Source organism: Salvelinus namaycush, chromosome 31 (assembly GCF_016432855.1).
Source record: "Salvelinus namaycush isolate Seneca chromosome 31, SaNama_1.0, whole genome shotgun sequence".
Taxonomy (NCBI): Eukaryota; Metazoa; Chordata; class Actinopteri; order Salmoniformes; family Salmonidae; genus Salvelinus; species Salvelinus namaycush.
The window spans coordinates 14,130,199-14,156,065 of record NC_052337.1 but is presented as its reverse complement, the minus strand read 5'-3'; the positions used below and the strand labels follow the sequence as shown (position 1 = coordinate 14,156,065).

The 25,867-nt window shown below is 43.9% G+C and overlaps 1 protein-coding gene across 1 annotated transcript in view; it reads left to right on the top strand.

The window, feature by feature from the left end:
- The window catches only part of si:dkey-34e4.1 (carboxyl-terminal PDZ ligand of neuronal nitric oxide synthase protein), a 184,382-nt gene that overhangs the window by 103,970 nt on the left and 54,545 nt on the right, over positions 1–25,867 (top strand). Inside the window, exons 5-7 of the mRNA XM_038971336.1 lie at positions 1,333–1,441; positions 1,621–1,762; positions 2,055–2,212. Coding sequence (XP_038827264.1) covers positions 1,333–1,441; positions 1,621–1,762; positions 2,055–2,212 — 409 coding nt within the window. The remainder of the gene's footprint in view (positions 1–1,332; positions 1,442–1,620; positions 1,763–2,054; positions 2,213–25,867) is intronic.

Genomic DNA, 25,867 nt, shown 5'->3' with positions numbered 1-25,867 from the left:
GTCGATATAGGACTCGTTTTACTGTGGATATAGATACTTTTGTACCTGTTTCCTCCAGCATCTTCACAAGGTCCTTTGCTGTTGTTCTGGGATTGATTTGCACTTTTTGCACCAAAGAACGCGTCTCCTTCCTGAGCGGTATGACGGCTGCGTGGTCCCATGGTGTGTACTACTGTGTACAGATGAACGTGGTACAGATGAACGTGGTACCTTCAGGCGTTTGGAAATTGCTCCCAGGAATGATCCAGACTTGTGAAGGTCTACAATTCTTGGCTGATTTCTTTTGATTTTCCTATGATGCCAAGCAAAGAGGCACTAAGTTTGAAGGTAGGCCTTGAAATAAATCCACAGGTACACCTCCAATTGACTCAAATGATGTCAATTAGCCTATCAGAAGCTTCTAGAGCCATGACATAATTTTCTGGAATTTCCCAAGCTGTTTACAGGCACAGTCAACTTAGTATGTAAACTTCTGACCCACTGGAATTGTGAAATAATCTGTCAAACAATTGTTGGAAATTGTTGGAAAAATGACTTGTGTCATGCACAAAGTAGCTGTCCTATCCGACTTGCCAAAACTATAGTTTGTTAACAAGAAATGTGTGGAGTGGTTGAAAAACTAGTTTTAATGACTCCAACCTAAATGTATGTAAACTTCCGACTTCAACTGTAGCTCCATTATTTAGTTTATTTTTTTCCCCCTCTTATGTTAGTTACTATTGTTTTATTTTTTTATTACTCTGCATCATTGGGAAAGGTTCGCAAGCAATCATATATCAGCTCCGTGTGTGTGTGTGTGTGTGTGTGTGTGTGTGTGTGTGTGTGTGTGTGTGTGTGTGTGTGTGTGTGTGTGTGTGTGTGTGTGTGTGTGTGTGTGTGTGTGTGTGTGTGTGTGTGAGACAGGGCTGACCATAAAGCAGCACATCACAGGGACAAGGACAGTGAATTTGGCTACTTTTTATGGGTATGACTGGTGGTGGTTTATTCGTAAACCAAAGTCGTATTCATTAGGGCACACCGTAGCAAAACGTTTCAATAGTTTTTTTTGTCCAAGTGGTCCCTCCCTCTTTCAGTCTGTTAGCTTCTGTTTGTTGCTTAATGAACACGATGCAGAAATCAGGGAATGTTGATGAAGGGAATCACGTGAAAATGCTAACCTGGGACAGTGTTGGTTATATCATAGGTCTCTCTGTGAAAATGTATACTGGTAGCTACTATATTTACTCAACATTGCATTTTGGCCTCTTATTTAATAGTTGTGTGCCAATGTAAGCATAGTGAGAAAGCCTGCCTTCCAACTTTTGTCCAACATTCTTCCAAATGTTTCTCCAGGATCTTCTACGTGTCCCATGACTCCCAGGACCTGAAGATCTTCAGCTACATCGCCAGAGATGGCTCCAACAACTCCTTCAGGTGTAACGTCTTCAAATCCAAGAAGAAGGTGAGCGAGACTAGGCTATATTACTCCTCTCATGCCAAGTGGCCATACTCTGTAGGTCACCTGTATCTGTTCTGTTACGTCTCTCTCTCTCTCCCTCCCTCTTTCTTTCTTTCCTTCTTTCTTTCTCAGACATGAATAACAACAAAGTAATATCCCACTCTCTCCCTCTCCCCCGTCAGACCCAGGCCATGCGTATAGTGCGTACGGTGGGCCAGGCGTTTGAGGTGTGTCATAAGCTTAGTCTGCAGCACGCCCATCAGGGTATAGATGGACAGGCAGATGGAGAGAGTGACAAGTCCACAGAGGACACCCCCGCTGAGGGTGAGAGAGAGGGCGAGACACACACACACACATGCACACACACCAACTGCCACAACACTGTTACACTCCGACATTGATCACTAAACATGACAGAGACAGACAGACAGATATACACACAGATCACCATAACACTTATTGTCTCACAAAGATTTTATTGTCTTATCATTTCATTGACTGACAAAACAGATGCAAAAACTGAACACGCTGTTCATGTGTGAACCAAGAAGGACACCTGACCATTAGTGATGATTTGATGATGTCATTGGTTTGTGTGTGTTCCTCTTTCCCGCAGGTCGTCAGTTGACAGGGGCGGAGGAGGAGGAGGAGGAGGGGTGTGGAGAGGAAGGGGAGCCCCAGGCACAGTCCCAGTCTGTGTGTGAGCAGGCGGTCAACGAGATCCTCCAGAGTCTGGCCCAACTCAACGTGGTCCAGCCTGGACACACCATCATGGTAAGAGCACCTGACTTACTTTACTTATTCCTTTCTGCTCCTGGAGGAGCAAAGGGCCTCAACAGGGAGTTAACAGGGCCTCAACAGGGCCTCAAAAGGGCTTCAACAGGACCTCAACAGGGAGTCAACAGGGCCTCAACAGGGCCTCAACAGGACCTCAACAGGGAGTCAACAGGGCCTCAACACGGAGTCAACAGGACCTCAACAGGGAGTCAACAGGACCTCAACAGGACCTCAATAGGGAGTCAACAGGACCTCAACAGGGAGTCAACAATACCTCAATGGGGAGTCAACAGGACCTCAACAGGGAGTCAACAGGACCTCAACAGGACCTCAATAGGGAGTCAACAGGACCTCAACAGGGAGTCAACAATACCTCAATGGGGAGTCAACATGACCTCAACAGGGAGTCAACAGGACCTCAACAGGACCTCAATAGGGAGTCAACAGGCACAGTCCCAGTCTGTGTGTGAGCAGGCGGTCAACAGGGCCTCAACAGGGAGTCAACAGGACCTCAACAGGATCTCAACAGGGAATCAACAGGGCCTCAACAGGACCTCAACGGGGAGTCAATAGGACCTCAACAGGGAGTCAACAGGACCTCAACAGGACCTCAATAGGGAGTCAACAGGACCTCAACAGGGAGTCAACAATACCTCAATGGGGAGTCAACATGACCTCAACAGGGAGTCAACAGGGCCTCAACAGGGCTTCAACAGGGAGTCAACAGGCACAGTCCCAGTCTGTGTGTGAGCAGGCGGTCAACAGGGCCTCAACAGGGAGTCAACAGGACCTCAACAGGATCTCAACAGGGAATCAACAGGGCCTCAACAGGACCTCAACGGGGAGTCAATAGGACCTCAACAGGGAGTCAACAGGTCCTCAACAGGGCGTCAACAGTGCCTCAACAGTGAAGCCTGGGTAATGATCATAACTTCATTCCAGGGGTGTATTCTTTAGTTGATTTCCATAGGAAACATTTCACAATGAAAATAAGAGTTTCTATTGGACATATTCACATAAAGAATCATTGTCTCATGTCAGATGGCGTACTCCTACATGACGCTTGTCCCTCAACCTGTCTGTCTTGTAGGACGTGGAACTCATCTCTAAAAATCTAGATTTTACTCAGCATGTATCTGACAGCTGGCACAGCTAGTTATCAGACAGATTAGTGGAGATGTCCGTCATGCTATTTTATTTGAGACAATGGGCAAGGGATGGAACTTAAATATTTTGGTCAGCTGGGCTAGTAGACCACATTTAACCCAGATCTATGTTGTGGTTCCCTGCGGCAGTGTCTATTTACGACAGTGTCTATTTAGCCCAGATCTATGCTGTGGTTCCCTGCAACAGTGTCTATTTAACCTATATATGTGATGTAGTTCGCTGCAGAAGTAGATTGACCCCCCTGAGTCATGTCCTAGCCCTTTGTTACTTAGATGTAGGGTTTTGTGACCCACTGTGTGTCTGAGAGGAGTCTTAAACACACATACACACACACACAAGAATGCACACATACACACGCAAGCATACACACATATATAATACACCCACATACATGTACATATACACCAGTGGAGGCTGCTGAGGGGAGGACATAATAATGGCTGGAACGGAGCAAACGGAATGGCATCAAACACATGGTTTCCATGTGTTTGATGTATTTGATACCATTCCACCTATTCCGCTCCAGCCATTACCACGAGCCCGTCCTCCCCAATTCAGGTGCCACTAGCCGCCTGTGATACACACATACACATACACGCACACTCACACACACACGTATGATGGCGTGTTGCTCTGACAGAGATAGAGAATGCTCCCTACATTATTCACACCAGCCGCTGGCTGAGGGACAAGGCAGCCTTAACATGCCTGGCTAAACTATTAAAGCTTCACTCTGTTCTAGTCTAGTGTTCCGTCTGTATGTCCTGTGTCTTTGTGTGTGTGTGTGTGTGTGTGTGTGTGTGTCTTTGTGTGTGTGTGTGTGTGTGTGTGTGTGTGTGTGTGTGTGTGTGTGTGTGTGTGTGTGTGTGTGTGTGTGTGTGTGTGTGTGTGTGTGTGTGTGGTGTTGTCATTGACAGCCTGGATCTCTGGTGGTGTTATGGGGCCCCGGGGCTGCCTAGTGGCCCTCAGAGAGAAGCAAGACTGTGTGAAACATGCCTCAACTCATCCACTTACAGTAGAACCGTAGGAACACACCGAAGGGTTGGGGCTATCCTGTCAATACTAGCTCCCCAAGCCCTTTAGGCTTAAAGTACCACAAGCGGACATTCACTTATTTTCAATTGAAAGACGATGCCCAGAGCTTACCCATGATGGTGCGCTACGATTTAAGTCAATACGTCATTGTTTTAGTCAAATTATGATATATTCAGGGTTGAAGTGGGGAATCCAAAGTGGAGATCTGGGTTTTTCCCGTGTCAATACTGTGTGTTTCCCCTATTAAATGACATGCTAATACTTTTCAGTCTACGTTTATTTTCAGGGCTGGGTTTTATTTTAATGTTACCATCCTCTACTGCTGAGTGGAGGATGACTCTTAATAATGTCCGGAATGGAATGGTCCCCCCCTCAACAGCCTCCACTGGTTACCACCCACAAGCGTGGCATTGTTTATTTATCAGAAACACCTGCAAATGTCTTCTTCTTCGCTAGTCGCGACTGCGCTAAACAGCTTTTCGTCATAGCCTACGTAGCCACCTGAGCCATGGAGCAAACTAAAATAGCAGGTTATTATTATATTTTTGCACCTCCACTTTTTTACCAGAAAATTCTCATCATCCATTGGTACATTTTTAAATTTTCACTTATTTTGTTTAGCTAGTCTATAAAAATATATGACTATTTTATAAATGGTATAATTGCGTAATGTGATTGTATTTTGCTGCATTTTGCAACCCTGCTCCCCCGTTGCCACAAGATAAATGGTTTTGAACACTAATGCCATGCTTCACTACACACTTCACTGCTTGATTGGTGCAGCTTAACTTTTTATGGCTGCAGGGGCAGTATTGAGTAGCTCTGATTAAAGGTGCCCATTTCAAACGGCCTCGTACTCAATTCTTGCTCGTACAATATGCATATTATTATTATTATTGGATAGAAAACACTCTCTAGTTTCTATAACCGTTGGAATTATGTCTCTGAGTGAAACAGAACTCATTCTACAGCACTTTTCCTGACAGGGAGTGAGATTTCAGAAATCTTGGCCCCTGGTCCCAGGTCAGTTTTAAGGTCCCTGTAAATGCTATGAGGATACAAACACTGCCTACGCCTTCCTCTAGATGTCAGTAAGAGGTGACAATTTGAATGGAGTCGATTGCGCAATCAGGGCCTGTATAAAAGACCACAAGGCGGAAGTAGCTTTCTTTTCTTCCTGCGCCTGACGCACGATGGACGTCGGACTGGCTCTCTTTCCAAGCTTTGGTTTAGCCACTTCTAAATCGCCGGTCATGTTTTTACTCGTTATAGGTGTTAAAAACATCATAAGGTAGTTAATTTAAACCGTTTTATAGCAATTTATATCCGTTTAGTGCGATTTTGAGGCATTTCTTTGTGATGCACTTTGAACGGCTGGGCACGTTTCCAGTACATGCCGAACGTTAGTGGCCATTTCGACAGGGCAAGAGGACATCTTTCGACCAAAAGACGATTAGACCGGAGAAAGGATACATTGCCAAAGATTCTGATGGAAGATCAGCTCATAGTAAGAAATATTTAAGATGATAAATCGTTGTTCTGTAGAAAAATGTTAAACGCATATTCCGCCATTTTTTTTGGTATAGCTTCGCTTGGCGAACCCTGTATTGCACAGTAAGGATAATTTTAGAAATGTAATTCAGCGATTGCATTAAGAACTAATTTGTCTTTCGATAGCTGTCCAACTTATATTTTTTTAGTCAAGTTTATGAATAGTTATTCATTAGACAAGATCACTGTCAAAGATGGCGCCCGACATTTTCAGGCCAGTTTTGCTACTATTCTCATTGTATAACCACGGTTTTTTGTGGCTAAATATGCACATTTTCGAACAAACTCTATATGTATGTTGTAATATGATGTTACAGGAGTGTCATCGGAGGAATTCTGAGAAGGTTAGTGAAAAAATTAATATATTTTGGCGATGATAACGTTATCGCTCTCTTTGGCTTGAATCAATGCTCGGGTAACGTTTGCACATGTGGTATGCTAATATAACGATTTATTGTGTTTTCGCTGTAAAACACTTAGAAAATCTGAAATGTTGTCTGAATTCACAAGATCTGTGTCTTTCCATTGCTATGTGCTGTGTATTTTTAAGAAATGTTTTATGATGAGTAAATTGGTAATACACGTTGCTCTCTGTAGTAATTCTAGTCACTTTGGTGAGATTTGTGATGGTGGCTGCAATGGCAAACTATGATTTATACCTGAAATATGCACATTTTTCTAACAAAACCTATGCTATACAATAAATATGTTATCAGACTGGCATCTGATGAAGTTTTTTCTTGGTTAGTGGCTATTTATATCTTTATTTGGTCGAATTTGTGATAGCACCTGATGGAGTAAGAAACTGATGGAGTTAGAAAAGTGGTGTCTTTTGCTAACGTGGTTAGCTAATAGATTTACATATTTTGTCTTCCCTGTAAAACATTTTAAAAATCGGACATGTTGGCTTGATTCACAAGATGTGTACCTTTCATATGCTGTATTGGACTTGTTAATGTGTGAAAGTTAAATATTTAAAAAATATATTTTTTTGAATTTCGCGCCCTGCACTTTGAGCTGGATGTTGTCATAGGTGTACCGACCTCGGGCTTGCAGCCATAAGAAGTTAACCACAAGTGTCTATCCTATAATGAACAGGCACCCGCGAAGGAAAATTCAAGGAACTTGTTTATCCATTTTATTACGCTGTTACATTTGTATTGGTGTTTTGTGTCCAATGCTCTCAAGGAGTTGTAACATTTCATTTGTGAGGTGCATCATGAGCAAAGTGTCACGGATCCCTCCGGAACTTTCATTACACACACCTGGCCCCTATTCCCAGTGATTAGTAATTGTATAGTGTGCCCTTGTTTGACTATTGTCCTGTCGATTATTGTTAGAATGTCCGTTGGTTCGTGTGAGTACCTGTGCAACTTTGGCGGCGGCAACTGGCCCGTCCGACGATGACGCAACTTTGGCAGCTGCATCGGGTCCTAATCGACCCACACTGCGTTCCTGTGATCGTCCTCGAGGCCGGTGTCGTTGCGGTGCAGGGTGTCGGGGGGGCGGTGGGTGGGTACTGTGACGGATCCCTCCGGAACTTTCATTACGCACACCTGGCCCCTTTTCCGACTGATTGTATTTGTATATATGTGCCCTTTGGTTTCCATTGGGCTGTCGATTATTGTTACTATGTCCGTTGGTTCGTGTGAGTACCTGAGCTGTGTGTTTTGGCTTTCGTGCCATTGTGGATTGAGCAGATGATTACAGGTCTCGTCCCGTGTGTTAATCATCGTGCGCTTGTGTTATTTATTCGAGGTACTCCTCGCTCTTTTGTTTGGGTTTCTACCCTGTGTTTTGTATGGTGTTTGTTTGGTCTTCGTCCCCGTGCCTTTACAAGGCACGCTGTAATTTGGGTAAGACATTTAAAAAATAAATTTATGCATTCCTGCGCCTGTCTCCCAATCCTTCATACCAACGTGACAGAATAATCAACCATTAAGGGAGACAGCGTGAATGGCCCGTCCGACTACGCTGCGACTGGTCCGTCCGGCGCTGCCGCAACTTCGGCAACTGCAACTGGGCCGTCCGTCGATGCAACTTCAGCAGCTGCAACTGGCCCGTCCGACGCCGCCACAACCGGTCTGTCCAACGCCACTGCTACTGGTCCGTCCAACAACGTCGCAACTTTGGCAGCGGCAACTGGCCCATCCGACGACTCAACTTCGGTAGCTGCATCGGGTCCTGGTCGACCCGCACGGCGTTTCTGTGATCGTCCTCGAGGCCGGTGTCATTGCGCTGCTAGTGCAGCGCGTCGGGGGGTACTGTCACGGATCCCTCCGGAACTTTCATTACGCACACCTGCCGCTATTCCCAGTGGTCTTCTTCCCCGTGCCTTTACACGGCACGCCGTAATTTGGGTGTAATAAAAAAAACTATTACGCATTCCTGCGCCTGTCTCCCGATCCTTCATACCAACGTGACACAAAGTCATTGTAGCCTATCATTTCACTTTCCCTGTGTTAACCATGAGCACGGGCTGACTTGGCTTTGGTGTACCGCAGCCGAAGCCTGCTATTATCCTACCTATCAACGGTTGTACTGTGCCCACTGTGCCCAGAATGCCAAGAGTGTGCAAAGCTGTCATTAAGGCAAAGGGTGCCTACTTTTTTGGTTACTGCATGATTCCATATTTGTTATTTCATTGTTTTGATGTCTTCAATATTATTCTACAATGTAGAAAATTGTAATAATAAAGAAAAACCTTTGAATGAGTAGGTGTTCTAAAGCTTTTGACCGGTAGTGTATATATATATATACAGTTGAAGTAGGAAGTTTACATACACCTTAGCCAAATACATTTAAACTCAGTTTTTCACAATTCCTGACATTTGATCCTAGTAAAAATTCCCTGTCTTAGGTAAGTTAGGATCACCAGTTTATTTTAAGAATGTGAAATGTCAGAATAATAGTAGAGAGAATGATTTATTTCAGCTTTTATTTCTTTCATCACATTCCCAGTGGGTCAGAATTTCACATACACTCAATTAGTATTTGGTAGCATTGCCTTTAAATTGTTTATCTTGGGTCCAACGTTTTGGGTAGCCTTCCACAAGCTTCCCACAATAAGTTGGGTGAATTTTGGCCCATTCCTCCTGACAGAGCTGGTGTAACTGAGTCAGGTTTGTAGGCCTCCTTGCTCGCACATGCTTTTTCAGTTCTGCCCACAAATTTTCTATAGGATTGAGGTCAGGGCTTTGTGATGGCCACTCCAATACCTTGACTTTGTTGTCCTTAAGCCATTTTGGAAGTATGCTTGGGGTCATTGTCCATTTGGAAGACCCATTTGCGACCAAGCTTTAACTTTCTGACTGATGTCTTGAGATGTTGCTTCAATATATCCACATAATTTTCCTGTCCCATGATGCCATCTATATTGTGAAGTGCACCAATCCCTCCTGCAGCAAAGCATCCCCACAACATGATGCTGCCACGCCCATGCTTCACGGTTGGGATGGTGTTTTTCGGCTTGCAAGCCTCCCCCTTTTCCTAGAAACATAACGATGGTCATTATGGCCAAAGAGTTCTATTTTTGTTTCATCAGACCAGAGGACATTTCTCTAAAAAGTATGATCTTTGTCCCCATGTGCAGTTGCAAACCGTAGTCTGGCTTTTTTTATGGCGGTTTTGTAGCAGTGGCTTCTTCCTTGCTGAGCGGCCATTCAGGTTATGTCGATATAGAACTCATTTTACTGTGGATGTAGATACTTTTGTACCTGTTTCCTCCAGCATCTTCACAAGGTCCTTTGCTGTTGTTCTGGGATTGATTTGCACTTTTCGCACCAAAGTACGTTAATCTCTAGGAGACAGAACGCGTCTCCTTCCTGAGCAGTATGACGGCTGCGTGGTCCCATGGTGTTTATACTTGCGTACTATTGTTTGTACAGATGAACGTGGTACCGTTTGGAAATTGATCCCAAGGATGAAACAGACTTGTGGAGGTCTATAATTTTTCTTCTGAGGTCTTGGTTGATTTCTTTTGATTTTCCCATGATGTCAAGCAAATAGACACTGAGTTTGAAGTTAGGCCTTGAAATACATCCACAGATACACCTCCAATTGACTCAAATGATGTCAATTAGCCTATCAGAAGCTTTTAAAGCCATGACATAATTTCTGGAATTTTCCATGCTGTTTAAAGGCACAGTCAACTTAGTGTATGTAAACTTCTGACGCACTTGAATTAAGAAGAAAATTGTGGAGTGGTTGAAAAACTATTTTTAATGACTCCAACCTAAGTGTATGTAAACTTCCGACTTCAACTGTATGTTAAAAAAATATATATTATTATATTTTTTGTACTTTTGCCCCCTTTTCTCCCCAATTTCGTGATATCCAATTGGTAGTTACAGTCTTGTTCCATGGCTGCAACTCCCCTACGGACTCAGGAGAGGCGAAGGTCGAGAGCCATGCGTCCTCCGAAACATGACCCTGCCACGCAGCACTGCTTCTTGACACACTGCTCGCTTAACCCGGATGCCAGCCGCACCAATGTGTCAGAGGAAACACCATCCATCCAGTTGGCGAACGAAGTCAGCTTGTAGGCGCCCTTCCCGCAACAAGGAGTCGCAAGAGTGCGATGTGACAAAGAAATCCCGGGGGGCCAAACCCCCCCCCCTTACCCGTACGACGCAGGGCCAATTGTGCGCAGCCTCATAGATCTCCCGGTCACAGCCGGCTGTGACACAGCCTGGGATCGAACACAGGTCTGTAGTGATGCCTCAAGCACTGCGATGCAATGCCTTAGACCGCTGTGCCACGAATCCAGAACCAGCCTAGCCAGCTGGCTAATCTTTTGAATACGGTGTAGTAAAAAAAAAATCATAACAGCCTCAACAGATAACATTTGCTAGCTAGATAAGATTAGCAAAATAGCTAGCTAAGGTTAGCATGCTAGCTAGCTACACTGACAGCTGTCAGTTCCCCATTTGTTGATATTTCTCTACTTCACATGGAAATCAACACAGCGTTCTTTCCCACCTTTCTTCGGAGGCCTAAACAAGTATTTCTGCTCTAGGGCAGGAATTATATCGGTTCCCTCTGGTGGGGAGCCTTTAATGTTGTTCACCGTAGAAATAGAATAAGGTGGCCTAGGTTGGTCTAGTAGTCTGTAGCTGCTGCCTCCGTATCACATACCGCTCCAAAATGGGTCCGAATCCAGCCACTGCTATTTTAGCACACTCCCTCCTCTATCTTTTCTCTCTACCTCTGTCCTGTCCAATACACAAAAGTACTGCCCCACTACTTAAAAAAAATAAGAAAAGAAAAATGAATAATAACTCTAGAAAAAATGATATGGCACCCTATGTAAAAAATATGACATGGCGCCCTATGTAATAATATGATATGGCGCCCTATGTAATAATATGATATGGCGCCCTATGTAATAATATGATATGGCGCCCTATGTAATAATATGATATGGCGCCCTATGTAATAATATGATATGGCGCCCCAGTAATAAGTCTATGATATAGAGTTATTACTGATCTTTAGGGCTTCTTCTCATTGTATTATAGCCGAAGCACTGCCTTTTCCTAGTGCCTCAGGGTCAGCCCTTGACAGTAGCTCTAGAAAATGGTCTGCATCACCGATGCCTCTAGGAGAAATTGGAAGTTATGGGCAGTTCACTTTGAAGCAGTGTATTTGTTTTTTCCCCGCTAGGCTTCTTACCTCAGAGACACAACAAACATGTTTTGTTGTTGTTGTCTTTTTCCTTGACACATGTCACTTGTGTAGCCATGCGTAGCACCCTAACTGTCTGTCTGTCGTTCTCCTGAAAATCTGAGCAGAACGCAGCAGGAACTGATAGGGAGAGAGAACCGGAATGTTCTCCTTCTCCGCGGCTATGGAGGGAGACCATCTAATCCCAGAACCCAGAATGTTTTCTTTGATTTTGGAGGGAAGCCACCATAATCCTTTTGAGGGGTTCATAAGCATCTGTTCCATGGAGATAAGCATGAAGAGAGGGATGAGAAAGAGAGGGGATAGAGGGAGCGAGAGAGAGGGGTGGAAGGAGAAAGAAGAGGGAAAGACAGAAATAGAAAAAGAAAGGAAATGGAAAGAGAGAGGGATAGGGAGATGTGGGTAGCGGAATAGCAATAGAGAGAGGAAGAAGAAAGAGAGGGGGAGAAATGGAAAGAGAAGTGGGAGGGGATAGAAATATAGAAAGTGAGAGAGAGCAAGTGACTGAGAGGAAGAAGGGGAGATACTGATGTGAAGAAAGAGATTAGGGGTAGGGAGATGGGGAGAGGAACCGAGTGTGGAGAGAGGTACAGGACGTCGACAGAGAAAGAGAGTGAGGGAGTTGAGAGAAGAAAACAGAAGAGAACAGGGGAGAGTGTGACAGCTCCATGCCAACCTCAGCGCTCCTGACACAGCAGCTAGCTAGCGTGGCACTGAGAGAGGGACTCGACTCATGCCAAACCCCATGCCCCTGTCAGTGCCATCTTAACTCCCCATGCCAACATGATGCCCAGCCTGACACAGCAACTAGACTGTTATTTAGAGAAGGAGTGGTCAAAAAGGGATGAAGTGTCCTTTTGGTCCCCTCTCTGGTCGTCCGTCTTTTCTCTCTCAATTCAATTCAATTCAAAAGGCTTTACTGGCATGGGAAACATATGTTTACATTGCCTAAGCAAATGGAATAGACAATAAACAAAAGGGAAATAAACAAGGGAAACATTAGTAAACATTACCCTCACAAAAGTTTTAAAAGATTCTAGACTAGATTTCAAATGTTATAGTATTGGCTATGTACAGTGTTGTAACAATGTGCAAGTAGTTGAAGTATGAAAGGGAAAATAAATAAACAGATAAATATAGGTTGTATTTACAATGTTGTTTGAGCTCCACTTGTGCTCCGCTCTTTTCGGGCCACAAATCTTGCTGCTGTGACTGCACACTGCGTTTTTTCCTCTAACAGATATGGGATTTTATCCATGTTTGATTTGTTTAACATTCTTTGTGGGTCTGTGTGATCTGTGGGAAATATGTGTCTCTAATGTGGTCATACATTTGGCAGGAGGGTAGGAAGTGTAGCTCAGTTTTCACCTAATTTTGTGGGCAGTGGGCACATAGCCTGTCTTCTCTTGAGAGCCAAGTCTGCATATGGCGGCCTCTCTCAATAGCAAGTCTATGCTCACAGAGTCTGTACATAGTCAAGGATTTTCACAGTGGTCAGGTATTCTCCCACTGTGTACTGTCTGTTTAGGTCCATATAGCATTCCAATTTGCTCCAGTGTGTCAAATAGTTATCTTTTTGCTTTCTCATAATTTGGTTGGGTCTAATTGTGTTGCTCTCCTGGGGCTCTGTGGGGTCTGTTTGTGTTTGTGAACAGAGCCCCAGAACCAGCTGGCTGAGGGGACTCTTCTCTAGTTTCATATCTCTGTAGGTGAGGGCTTTGGGTTTAGGCATCTCTTCCTTTTAGGTGGTTGTAGAATTGAACAGCTCTTTTCTGTCATAACTAGCGGGTATAGTCATAATTCTGCTCTGCATGCATTGTTTGGAGTTTTGTGTTGTACACAAAGTATATTTTTGCAGAATCCTGCATGCAGAGTCTCAATTGGGTGTTTGTCCCATTTTGTAAATTCTTGGTTCGCGAGTGGACCCCAGACCTAAATCATAGAGGGCAATGGGTTTGATAACTGATTGAAGTATTTTTAGCCAGATCTTAATTGGGATGTTGAGTTTAATGTTCCTTTTGATGGCATAGAAGGCGCATCTTGCCTTGTCTCTTAGATCGTTCACAGCCTTGTGGAAGTTACCTGTGGTTGATGTTTAGGCCGAGGTAGGTGTAATTCTTTGTGTGCTCTAGGGCAGGTATTCCCAAACTGGGTAGGGGACGCACAATGCCGCCGGGGTCCGCCAAATAAAAATGTGATTCACTTTTCTTTTAATACCATTTATATTTTTCAACAGGGCAATACATTTGGGTGTTTTTTTTCTCTCTCGCCTGAGTAGCCTCGTTTCACTGCCAAAAATAAAATTAAACCATCTAGTGTTCAGCGAAATAACAACACAATGTCAAATACAGGTACCCTAGTCAAATAATTAACATTCAATCACATTATCTGTTACTCTCTCGTGGGAATTCCACTAACGGTCCGTATGTAGCCAAGTGTAGCTGCTGCTCATTCCATTTGCTCGAAAATTGATAAATGGTTAAAAAAGTAAGGGCGCTTCCATAGAGACACATACCAGCTCTACTGGTAGTACTGCTACTAACAGCTGTACTACACCTGCACCTGTCGACGACACAAGTTGTTCTGCTTCCACGAGTACATCCAATGCTAGCATCAGTAATTCTACATTTGTTGTTAGCCCAGCTAGCATGGACTCTGACAGTTGTGAATCTGATGCAGCCGAAGAGCTACCGCCCCCTTACCTGGGAAAGCACCGAACAACAGACAGGGACGTTGGAACATCGAAGAGGCGCAAATATGATGAGAACTGCATTGATTTAGGGTTCACTTATATTGGGAGTAGTGCCTTTCCTCAGCCACAGTGTGTTATATGTGCAAAAGTACTATCTCACAACTCGATGAAACCTTCACTCTTGTGCAGACATTGAGAAACAAAACATGCCAATTTGAAAAATAAGCCACAGGAGTTTTTTGAGCAATAATTAAGACGACTTTCGAGTAGTAAGACATGTATAAAAGCAACAGATACCATTAATAAGAAGGGTCTAGAAGCGTCTTATATGGTGAGCTACCAAGTGACTAGGACAGGCAAGCCCCATGCTATTGTGGAGGACTTAATTCTTCCTGCTGCCGCGGATATGGCTGGGACAATGCTGGGGGAAAAGGCCCAACAAACTATACAGATAATGCCTTCATCAAACAACACTGTTTCACAACGCATCAGTGACATGGCAGGAGATGTTCTGAAACAATTACTGCTTTGCATACAAGCCAGTGAATTCTATGCGTTACAGCTGGATGAGTCAACAGACGTGGCGGTCCTGGCACAGCTCCTGCTATATATCTGTTACATTTATGGGGGGTCAATTAAGGAAGACATCCTCTTCTGGAAACCACTGGAAACCAGGACAACAGGAGAATATATTTTTAAAGTACTGGACAGCTTTGTGACATCAAATGGACTTTGCTGGTCAATATGTGTTGGTATCTGTACTGATTGGTGCAAAAGCCATGACAGGGAGACATAGTGGAGTGGTAACGTGCGTGCAAGCAGTTGCTCCTGATGCCACTTGGGTACACTGCAGCATCCACTGAGTTGCAATGATATGGGCAGCGACCATGTAACGCTTTTACAACATACAGAAGTGCGCTGGTTATCAAGGGGCAAAGTATTGACATGTTTTTTTGAATTGAGAGACGAGCTTAAAGTTTTCTTTACTGACCATGATTTTCGCTTGCCTGAACGCTTGCATGATGACGAGTTTCTCACACGACTGGCCTATCTGGGTGATGTTTTTTCTCGCCTGAATGATCTGAATCTAGGATTACAGGGACTCTCCGCAACTATATTCAATGTGCGGGACAAAATTGAGGCTATGATTAAGAAGTTGGAGCTCTTCTCTCTCTGCATTAACAAGGACAACACACAGGTATTTTCATCATTGTATGATTTTTTGTGTGCAACTGAACTCAAGCTTACGGACAATGTCAAATGTGATATAGCGAAGCACCTGAGTGAGTTGGGTGCGCAATTACGCAGTTACTTTCCTGAAATGGACGACACAAACAACTCAATTCGTTATCCCTGTCATGCCCTGCCTCCAGTCCTCTTACCGATATCTGAACAAGAGAGCCTCATCAAAATTGCAACAAGCGGTTCTGTGAAAATTGAATTTAATCAGAAGCCACTGCCAGATTTCTGGATTGGGCTGCGCTTAGAGTATCCGAGTATCAGGAAATTGATTTAAGACAGACTCTCCAATACAACCCAACATTGCAGAGTTATATGCATCCTTTCAAGAACACCCTTCTCATTAACCCGTGGTGAGTTATTCACAATTTTAGATTAACAAATAAAGTTTTTTATGTAAGATGGTTAAATAAAGAGCATATTTATTGATTATTATATTATTATTTGTGCCCTGGTCCTATAAGAGCTCTTTGTCACCTCCCACGAGCCGGGTTGTGACAAAAACTCACACTCATTCTTATGTTTATTAAATTTATCGTATAGTGTGTGTGTGTGTTGCAGGCTTACAATGATGGCAAAAAACAACATTAGAGAGTGCGCTGACCCTGGTGCTAGAGGGGGTACGCAGCTGGAGGTTGAATGTTTGAAGGGGTACGGGACTATAAAAAGTTTGGGAACCACTGCTCTAGAGGAACAGTGTCAGGATAGAATTTGTATTTGTTCTCTTGGCTGCTGGACCTTTTTTGGAAAACCATTATTTTTGTGTTACTGAGATTCATTGTCAGATCCCAAGTCTGACACAATCTGTGTAGAAGATCTAGGTTCTGCTGTAGGCTCTCCTTGGTTGGGGATAGAAGCACCAGATCATCTGCAAACAGTAGACATTGGATTTCTGAGCACAGTAGGGTGAGGCCGGGCACTGCAGACTGTTCTAGTGCCCTCACCAATTGATGTATATATAAACTCAGCAAAAAAAGAATTGTCCTCTTGCTGTCAACTGCGCTTATTTTCAGAAAACTTAACGTGTAAATATTTGTATGAACATAACAAGATTCAACAACTGAGACATAAACTGAACAGGTTCCACAGACATGTGATTAACAGAAATTGAATAATGTGTCCCTGAACAAAGGGGGGGTCAAAATCAAAAGTAACAGTCAGTATCTGGTGTGGCCACCGCAGTACATTAAGTACTGCAGTGCATCCTGCTCCTCATGGACTGCACCAGATTTGTCAGTTCTTGCTGTAAGATGTTACCCCACTCTTCCACCAAGGCACCTGCAAGTTCCCGGACATTTCTGGGGGGAATGGTCCTAGCACTCACCCTCCGATCCATCAGGTCCCAGACGTCCTCAATGGGATTGAGATCCGAGCTCTTCGCTGGACATGGCAGAACACTGACATTCCTGTCTTGCAGGAAATCACTCACAGAACGAGCAGTATGGCTGGTGGCATTGTCATGCTGGAGGGTCATGTCAGGATGAGCCTACAGGAAGGGTACCACATGAGGGAGGAGGATGTCTTCCTTGTAACGCAGAGCGTTGAGATTGCCTGCAATGACAACAAGCTCAGTCCGATGATGCTGTGACACACCGCCCCAGACCATGATGGACCCTCCACCTCCAAATCGATCCCGCTCCAGAGTACAGGCCTTGGTGTAACGCTCATTCCTTTGACTATAAAGGAGAATCCGACCATCACCCCTAATGAGACAAAACCGCGATTTGTCAGAGAAGAGTACTTTTTGCCGGTCCTGTCTGGTCCAGCGATGGTGAGTTTGTTTCCATAGGTGACGTTGTTGCCGGTGATGTCTGGTGAGGACCTGCCTTACAACAGGCCCTCAGTCCAGCCTCTCTCAGCCTATTGCGGACAGTCTGAGCACTGATGGAGGGATTGTGCGTTCCTGGTGTAACTCGGGCAGTTGTTGTTGCCGTCCTGTACCTGTCCCGCAGGTGTGATGTTCGGATGTACCGATCCTGTGCAGGTGTTGTTACACGTGGTCTGCCACTGCGAGGATGATCAGCTGTCCGTCCTGTCTCCCTGTAGCGCTGTCTTAGGCGTCTCACAGTACGGACATTGCAATTTATTGCCCTGGCCACATCTGCAGTCCTCATGCCTCCTTGCAGCATGCCTAAGGCACATTCACTCAGATGAGCAGGGACCCTGGGCATCTTTCTTTTGGTGTTTTTCAGAGTCAGTAGAAAGGCCTCTTTAGTGTCCTAAATTTTCACAACTGTGACCTTAATTACCGTCTGTAAGCTGTTAGTGTTTTAACTTAGGGATAGGCGTCCCACTAGCGGAGGGCACGCAATTCAAATACAAATTATGGATATTAAACATTTAGGTACATATAAGTGTCTTATATCGGTTGAAAGCTAAAATTCTTGTTAATCTAACTGCACTGTCCGATTTACAGTAGCTATTACATTGAAAAAATGCATTGCGATTGTTTGAGGACGGTGCCCCACATCAAAATATTTTTCCACCGGTACAGGTTTCATACATTTACAAATAACAATTAAATATTCACTTACTTTTAGAACATCTTCCTCTTATTTGTCATCCAAAGGGTCCCAGCTATAACATGTAGTGTCGTTTTGTTATATCAAATCCTTCTTTATGTCCCAAAAAGTCAGTTTAGTTGGCGCCATCGATTTGAGTAATCCACTCGTTCAACGTGCAGAGAAAGGAATCTGAAAATCTACCCCTAAACTTTGTTTCAACAAGTCAAAATACGTTTCTATATACTCCTCAGATGCCCTAAAATGTAATCAAACTATAATATTTCTTACGGAAAGAAGTTTGTTCAATAGGAAATCGATTTTAGCAGGTGTGTCCTGTGCGTCTTCATGGCGCCCAAACACAAATTTCCAAGACTGTATCCCTGTAATAAAACTGATATTTCTTATTCGTTTTTTGAAGTTACAAGCCTGAAACCTTGAACATAGACTGTTGACACCCTGTGGAAGCCATAGGAATTTCATCCAGGGAGCTAATTTTCAATATGACCTTTTACGTGCCTTTCTAAGAGGATGGTCTCTCTCAAAAAAAATCAGGTTGGTTTTTCTTTGGATTTTCTTCTACCATATCTATTGTGTTATATTCTCCTACATTATTTTAACATTTCTACAAACTTCAAAGTGTTTCCATTCCAATGGTACCAATTATATGCATATCCTGGATTCAGGGCCTGAGCAACAAGCAATTTACTTTGGGCACGTCATTCAGGCGGAAATTGAGAAAAAAGGGGCCTAGCCCTAAGAAGTTTTAATGACCGTTCCACAGGGGCATATGTTCATTAATTGTTTATGGTTCATTGAACACGCATGGGAAACAGTGTTTAAACCCTTTACAATGACGATCTGTGAAGTTATTTGGATTTTTACGAATTATCTTTGTAAGACAGGGTCCTGAAAAAGGGACGTTTCTTTTTTTGCTGAGTTTATGTTGAAGAGGGTGGGGCTCAAGCTGCATCCCTCTCTCTCTCTCTCTCTCTCTCTCTACTCAATTCAATTCAATTCAATTCAAGGGGCTTTATTGGCATGGGAAACGTGTTAACATTGCCAAAGCAAGTGAGGTAGACAATACACAAATGTGAAACAAACAATACAAATTAACAGTAAACATTACACATACAGAAGTTTCAAAACAATAAAGACATTACAAATGTCATATTATATATATACAGTGTTGTAACAATGTACAAATGGTTAAAGCACACAAGTTAAGATAAATAAGCATAAATATGGGTTGTATTTACAATGGTGTTTGTTCTTCACTGGTTGCCCTTTTCTTGTGACAACAGGTCACAAATCTTGCTGCTGTGATGGCACACTGTGGAATTTCACCCAGTAGATATGGGAGTTTATCAAAATTTGATTTGTTTTCGAATTCTTTGTGGATCTGTGTAATCTGAGGGAAATATGTGTCTCTAATATGGTCATACATTGGGCAGGAGGTTAGGAAGTGCAGCTCAGTTTCCACCTCATTTTGTGGGCAGTGAGAACATAGCCTGTCTTCTCTTGAGAGCCATGTCTGCCTACGGCGACCTTTCTCAATAGCAAGGCTATGCTCACTGAGTCTGTACATAGTCAAAGCTTTCCTTAAGTTTGGGTCAGTCACAGTGGTCAGGTATTCTGCCACAGTGTACTCTCTGTTTAGGGCCAAATAGCATTCTAATTTGCTATGTTTTTTTGTTAATTCTTTCCAATGTGTCAAGTAATTATCTTTTTGTTTTCTCATGATTTGGTTGGGTCTAATTGTGCTGTTGTCCTGGGGCTCTGTGGGGTGTGTTTGTGTTTGTGAACAGAGCCCTAGGACCAGCTTGCTTAGGGGACTCTTCTCCAGGTTCATCTCTCTGTAGGTGATGGCTTTGTTATGGAAGGTTTGGGAATCGCTTCCTTTTAGGTGGTTGTAGAATTTAACGGCTCTTTTCTGGATTTTGATAATTAGTGGGTATCGGCCTAATTCTGCTCTGCATGCATTATTTGGTGTTCTACGTTGTACACGGAGGATATTTTTGCAGAATTCTGCATGCAGAGTCTCAATTTGGTGTTTGCCCCATTTTGTGAAATCTTGGTTGGTGAGCGGACCCCAGACCTCACAACCATAAAGGGCAATGGGCTCTATGACTGATTCAAGTATTTTTAGCCAGATCCTAATTGGTATGTTGAAATTTATGTTCCTTTTGATGGCATAGAATGCCCTTCTTGCCTTGTCTCTCAGATCGTTCACAGCTTTGTGGAAGTTACCTGTGGTGCTGATGTTTAGGCCGAGGTATGTATAGTTTTTTGTGTGCTCTAGGGCAACGGTGTCTAGATGGAATTTGTGGTCCTGGCGACTGGACCTTTTTTGGAACACCATTATTTTGGGCTTACTGAGATTTACTGTCAGGGCCCAGGTCTGACAGAATCTGTGCAGAAGATCTAGGTGCTGCTGTAGGCCCTCCTTGGTTGGTGACAGAAGCACCAGATCATCAGCAAACAGTAGACATTTGACTTCGGATTCTAGTAGGGTGAGACCGGGTGCTGCAGACTGTTCTAGTGCCCGCGCCAATTCGTTGATATATATGTTGAAGAGGGTGGGGCTTAAGCTGCATCCCTGTCTCACCCCACGACCCTGTGTGAAGAAATGTGTGTGTTTTTTGCCAATTTTAACCGCACACTTGTTGTTTGTGTACATGGATTTTATAATGTCGTATGTTTTACCCCCAACACCACTTTCCATCAATTTGTATAGCAGACCCTCATGCCAAATTGAGTCGAAGGCTTTTTTGAAATCAACAAAGCATGAGAAGACTTTGCCTTTGTTTTGGTTTGTTTGGTTGTCAATTAGGGTGTGTAGGGTGAATACATGGTCTGTTGTACGGTAATTTGGTAAAAAGCCAATTTGACATTTGCTCAGTACATTGTGTTCATTGAGGAAATGTACGAGTCTGCTGTTAATGATAATGCAGAGTATTTTACCAAGGTTACTGTTGACGCATATTCCACGGTAGTTATTGGGGTCAAATTTGTCTCCACTTTTGTGGATTGGGGTGATCAGTCCTTGGTTCCAAGTATTGGGGAAGATGCCAGAGCTAAGGACGATGTTAAAGAGTTTTAGTATAGCCAATTGGAATTTGTTGTCTGTATATTTGATCATTTCATTAAGGATACCATCAACACCACAGGCCTTTTTGGGTTGGAGGGTTTTTATTTTGTCCTGTAACTCATTAAAGGTAATTGGAGAATCCAGTGGGTTCTGGTAGTCTTTAATAGTTGATTCTAGGATTTGTATTTGATCATGTATATGTTTTTGCTCTTTATTCTTTGTTATAGAGCCAAAAAGATTGGAGAAGTGGTTTACCCATACATCTCCATTTTGGATAGATAATTCTTCGTGTTGTTGTTTGTTTAGTGTTTTCCAATTTTCCCAGAATTGGTTAGAGTCTATGGATTCTTCAATTACATTGAGCTGATTTCTGACATGCTGTTCCTTCTTTTTCCGTAGTGTATTTCTGTATTGTTTTAGTGATTCACCATAGTGAAGGCGTAGACTCAGGTTTTCCGGGTCTCTATGTTTTTGGTTGGACAGGTTTCTCAATTTATTTCTTAGATTTTTGCATTCTTCATCAAACCATTTGTCATTGTTGTTCATTTTCTTCGGTTTTCTATTTGAGATTTTTAGATTTAATAGGGAAGCTGAGAGGTCAAATATACTGTTAAGATTTTCTACTGCCAAGTTTACACCTTCACTATTGCAGTGGAACGTTTTACCCAGGAAGTTGTCTAAAAGGGATTGGATTTGCTGTTGCCTAATTGTTTTTTGGTAGGTTTCCAAACTGCATTCCTTCCATCTATAGCATTTCTTAATGTTACTCAGTTCCTTTGGCTTTGATGCCTCATGATTGAGTATTGCTCTGTTCAAGTAGACTGTAATTTTGCTGTGATCTGATAGGGGTGTCAGTGGGCTGACTGTGAACGCTCTGAGAGACTCTGGGTTGAGGTCAGTGATAAAGTAGTCTACAGTGCTACTGCCAAGAGATGAGCTATAGGTGTACCTACCATAGGAGTCCCCTCGAAGCCTACCATTGACTATGTACATACCCAGCGTGCGACAGAGCTGCAGGAGTTGTGACCCGTTTTTGTTGGTTATGTTGTCATAGTTGTGCCTAGGGGGGCATATGGGGGAGGGAATGCTGTCACCTGCAGGCAGGTGTTTGTCCCCCTGTGTGCTGAGGGTGTCAGGTTCGTGTCCAGTTCTGGCATTTAGGTCGCCACAGACTAATACATGTCCCTGGGCCTGGAAATGATTGATTTCCCCCTCCAGGATGGAGAAGCTGTCATCATTAAAGTATGGGGATTCTAGTGGGGGGATATAGGTAGCACACAGGAGGACATTTTTCTCTGTTAAGATAATTTCCTTTTGAATTTTTAGCCAAATGTAAAATGTTCCTGTTTTGATTAATTTAATGGAGTGAGTTAGGTCTGCTCTATACCAAATTAGCATTCCCCCTGAGTCTCTTCCCTGTTTCACACCTGGTAGTTTGGTGGATGGGACTACCAGCTCTCTGTAACCTAGAGGGCAACCAGTGGGTCCGTCTCCTCTATACCATGTTTCTTGCAGGATGACAATGTCTGCATTACCGATTTCTTTGGTGAAGTCCGGGTTCCTGCTCTTTAGGCCGAAGGCAGATGACCTCAGGCCTTGGATATTCCAGGATGATATAGTGAATGCTTTTTGTTCCATAAAGTGTCCAATGTTGTTGGTCGTGGTTTGGCCTCAGGCCAGTAAGTGTGAGCAGAGCCTGCTGAGCATCTGGTACATGCCGTTGGCTTGGGCGAGTGTAAGAGTGGGGGTTGGGCCTGTTTGCCCGCTCACTACCTGGGCGTAGGTGTGACTTCCATGTTGATGCCCTCTTTGCGGGGGTGGGGTGCATGGGGTGGGCAGGAGTGGCATAGGTCTGATCTGAGGGGGCCTAAATTGGGTGTGGGCATGGTTGATGTGGGGGGGTGTTGATTGGTTGGGGTGGGGGTGTGGATGTGTCTGGGGGTGCTGTGGTCTGGATGTAAGTCCTCTTGGCGTGGGTCCTCTATGTGTAGGTCCAGGGGGGGGTCCTGAAGGTCTTGGAGGGTGTCTCGCTGGTCTGGGTGGGGTGTCTATTGATCTGTTGCTCCTGTGTGAAGTGTTGGGGCTGCGTTTGAGAGCGATGTCCTTTAGAGTCCGGGCAAAGGTGGGCACTGCTGCCTTGTAGAGGTGGACCTGGTCATAGAGGCTGTTCAAGTCCAGGGTGGAGTGGTGGGCCAGAAAGACATTTGGTTTTGCTCTCTCTCTCTCTTGTCTCTTGTCTCCCTCTCTGTCTCCTCTCTCTCTACTCTCTCTCTCTCTCTCTCTCTCTCTCTTTGTCTCTACTCTATATCTCTATCTCTACTTTCTCTCCTGTGTCTGAAGTCTTGTTGTGCATTCACTGCATTCACTGCATTCAAACACTGTCTCTGGGCTCCCTCTAGTGGTGAATTGTGACTGGTACACTGGTGAGTGTTCCATCTCAGTTGATTACTTAGGTTGTATCAGCTAGTTTATTATTTCTAGTGTATTACAGCAATGTTTGAATATCTGAAAACAGGTGTACTGTAATGTACTGTATGTGTCTGTCGTTATAAGTAGTGCTTTCCTCTTGCTTAGCATGACAGTGAGAAGTGCATGATGCCCTGTAACAACCCACATGTTAACACTTTGGAGAGTACTGTATTTAGACCCAAGTCTCCTAAGCCCTTTACTAACACACACACATTTTAAATACTTAATTTGAATCCACCATACACATTTACAAAAAAAGGATCCAAACATTTCAAAGGTCCCTGTATGCATGGCACTCAAGGGTACAGGAAGCACCTCCTTCTCCAAACAGCTAGGTTGCCCATGACAGCTGAAACAGAGCAGTACATAGCCAATTGGTTTGCTGTAGTTTTGTCAGCCCGCAATCTGGAGGCCACGCACTGCAAGCCTGTGTACGTGGTCAAGACCGCCAAATATCAGCACCACCAGCTTGTACCTCCACCCAGGCTGTCCCAGCACCACGAGGGGCTGGTACTGAACCAGCTTGTCAGAAAAGGCCTGCTCCATGTAGCCGTCCAATCAGCACCTCCCCCGGACCTCCCCCACAACAACAATATCTGGTGTATTTGTACACAGGAAAACACATCATTATCAACATCAAACCAGCTTCCCCTTACACAACAATGTTCATGCATGTGTGCTGTTGGTGAGACCACTTGTCTCAACTCGCTGGCTATCAGGTCAACAAGGCGGTCATGTCTAGCAATGTACAAATCCTTGTATGAACAGCAGCCATTCACAACATGGACAATGGACTCCATTACATTTGACTTGTGTAAAATACAAAATGGCTCATGGTTTGCATGGTACCAGAGTGCTACATTGTATTTTGTTGAAGGCACAGTTATGCCGAAACGTTGGCGATTTGCCCAGTAAATACCTGGGAGTCTATAGTGTGTGAGACTATTTATTTTTTATAGCTTATAGAACTTGCAGCCTCGCCTTAACAGTAAAGGTGAGAATGTCCTCGCCAATGGCAGTATTCTGGTACATTGAATGTGAGTGGTCAGCACATTCCAGAGCAGTGAGTTTCCCCTGCAGCCTCAGGCCGGTCCAGTGTTGCAGGAGCTGCATCCGTCTGATACCGAGGAGTGTTGTCCTGGATGTAGGATGAGATGTTCCATCATGGTGACAAAAGTCTCCACAACAACACCGCGATCTGCCACAACTGCATCAGAGGCAGTCACTGACTCAGTTTCCATATCAGTCCGTGTCCACCTGAGCTCCACTCCAGTCCTGTTACACAGGTTGTTGATGTCCAGCCAGTCTGACCAGACTCCAAAGCCTGCAGCACGAGTGTCCAATTTTCCATTGGAATTCCTCCTGAAGTCCAGGAAGTTGTCCTCAGTGTCCCTGGCCAGTGGAACCTTCCGACTCCGTTGGTCCAGAAGGAGGGAAGCTCTGGCTAACTCCTTAATTAACTGTCACATCGTCACTGTTGAGCATGTTCAACAGGTGAGTCAGTCTGGTAGCAGTGTAAATCCACTCAATATTTGGGACACCTAAACCCCACTCTCTTGGGCTCAGGAAGACATCCCGTGTTGTCTGTTGAAGCACAGCCACTTTCTCACCACTTGAACAGTTTTGTTATTCATTTCCCTCAGAACCTTCTGTGGGAGAGGCACATTTGCAAGCAGATGTTGAATCTTTGCTAGGGCCACCTTTCTCACAAATCAAATCAAATGTTATTTGTCACATGCTCTGAATAAAACAGGTGTAGATGTTACCGTGAAATGCTTACTTACAAGCCCTTAACCAACAATGCAGTTCAAGAAACAGTTAAGAAAATATTTACTAAATAAACTTAAGTAAAAATAGTAAAATACAAATAAAAAGTAACACAATAAAATAACAATAACGAGGCTATATACAGGGGGTACTGAGTCTCTGTGTGGGGGTACAGGTTAGTCAAGTGATTTTGTACATGTACTGTAGGTAGGGGTAAAGTAACTATGCATAGATAATGAACAGCGCGTAGCAGCAGTGTAAAAACAAAGGGAAGTGGGCATGTCAATGTAAATAGTCTGGGTGGCCATTTGATTAATTGTTCAGCAGTCTTATGGCCTGGGGGTAGAAGCTGTTATGGAGCCTTTTGGTCCTAGACTTGGCGCTCCGGTACCTCTTGTCGTGCGGTAGCAGAGAAAACAGTCTATGACTTGGGTGACTGGAGTCTTTGACAATTT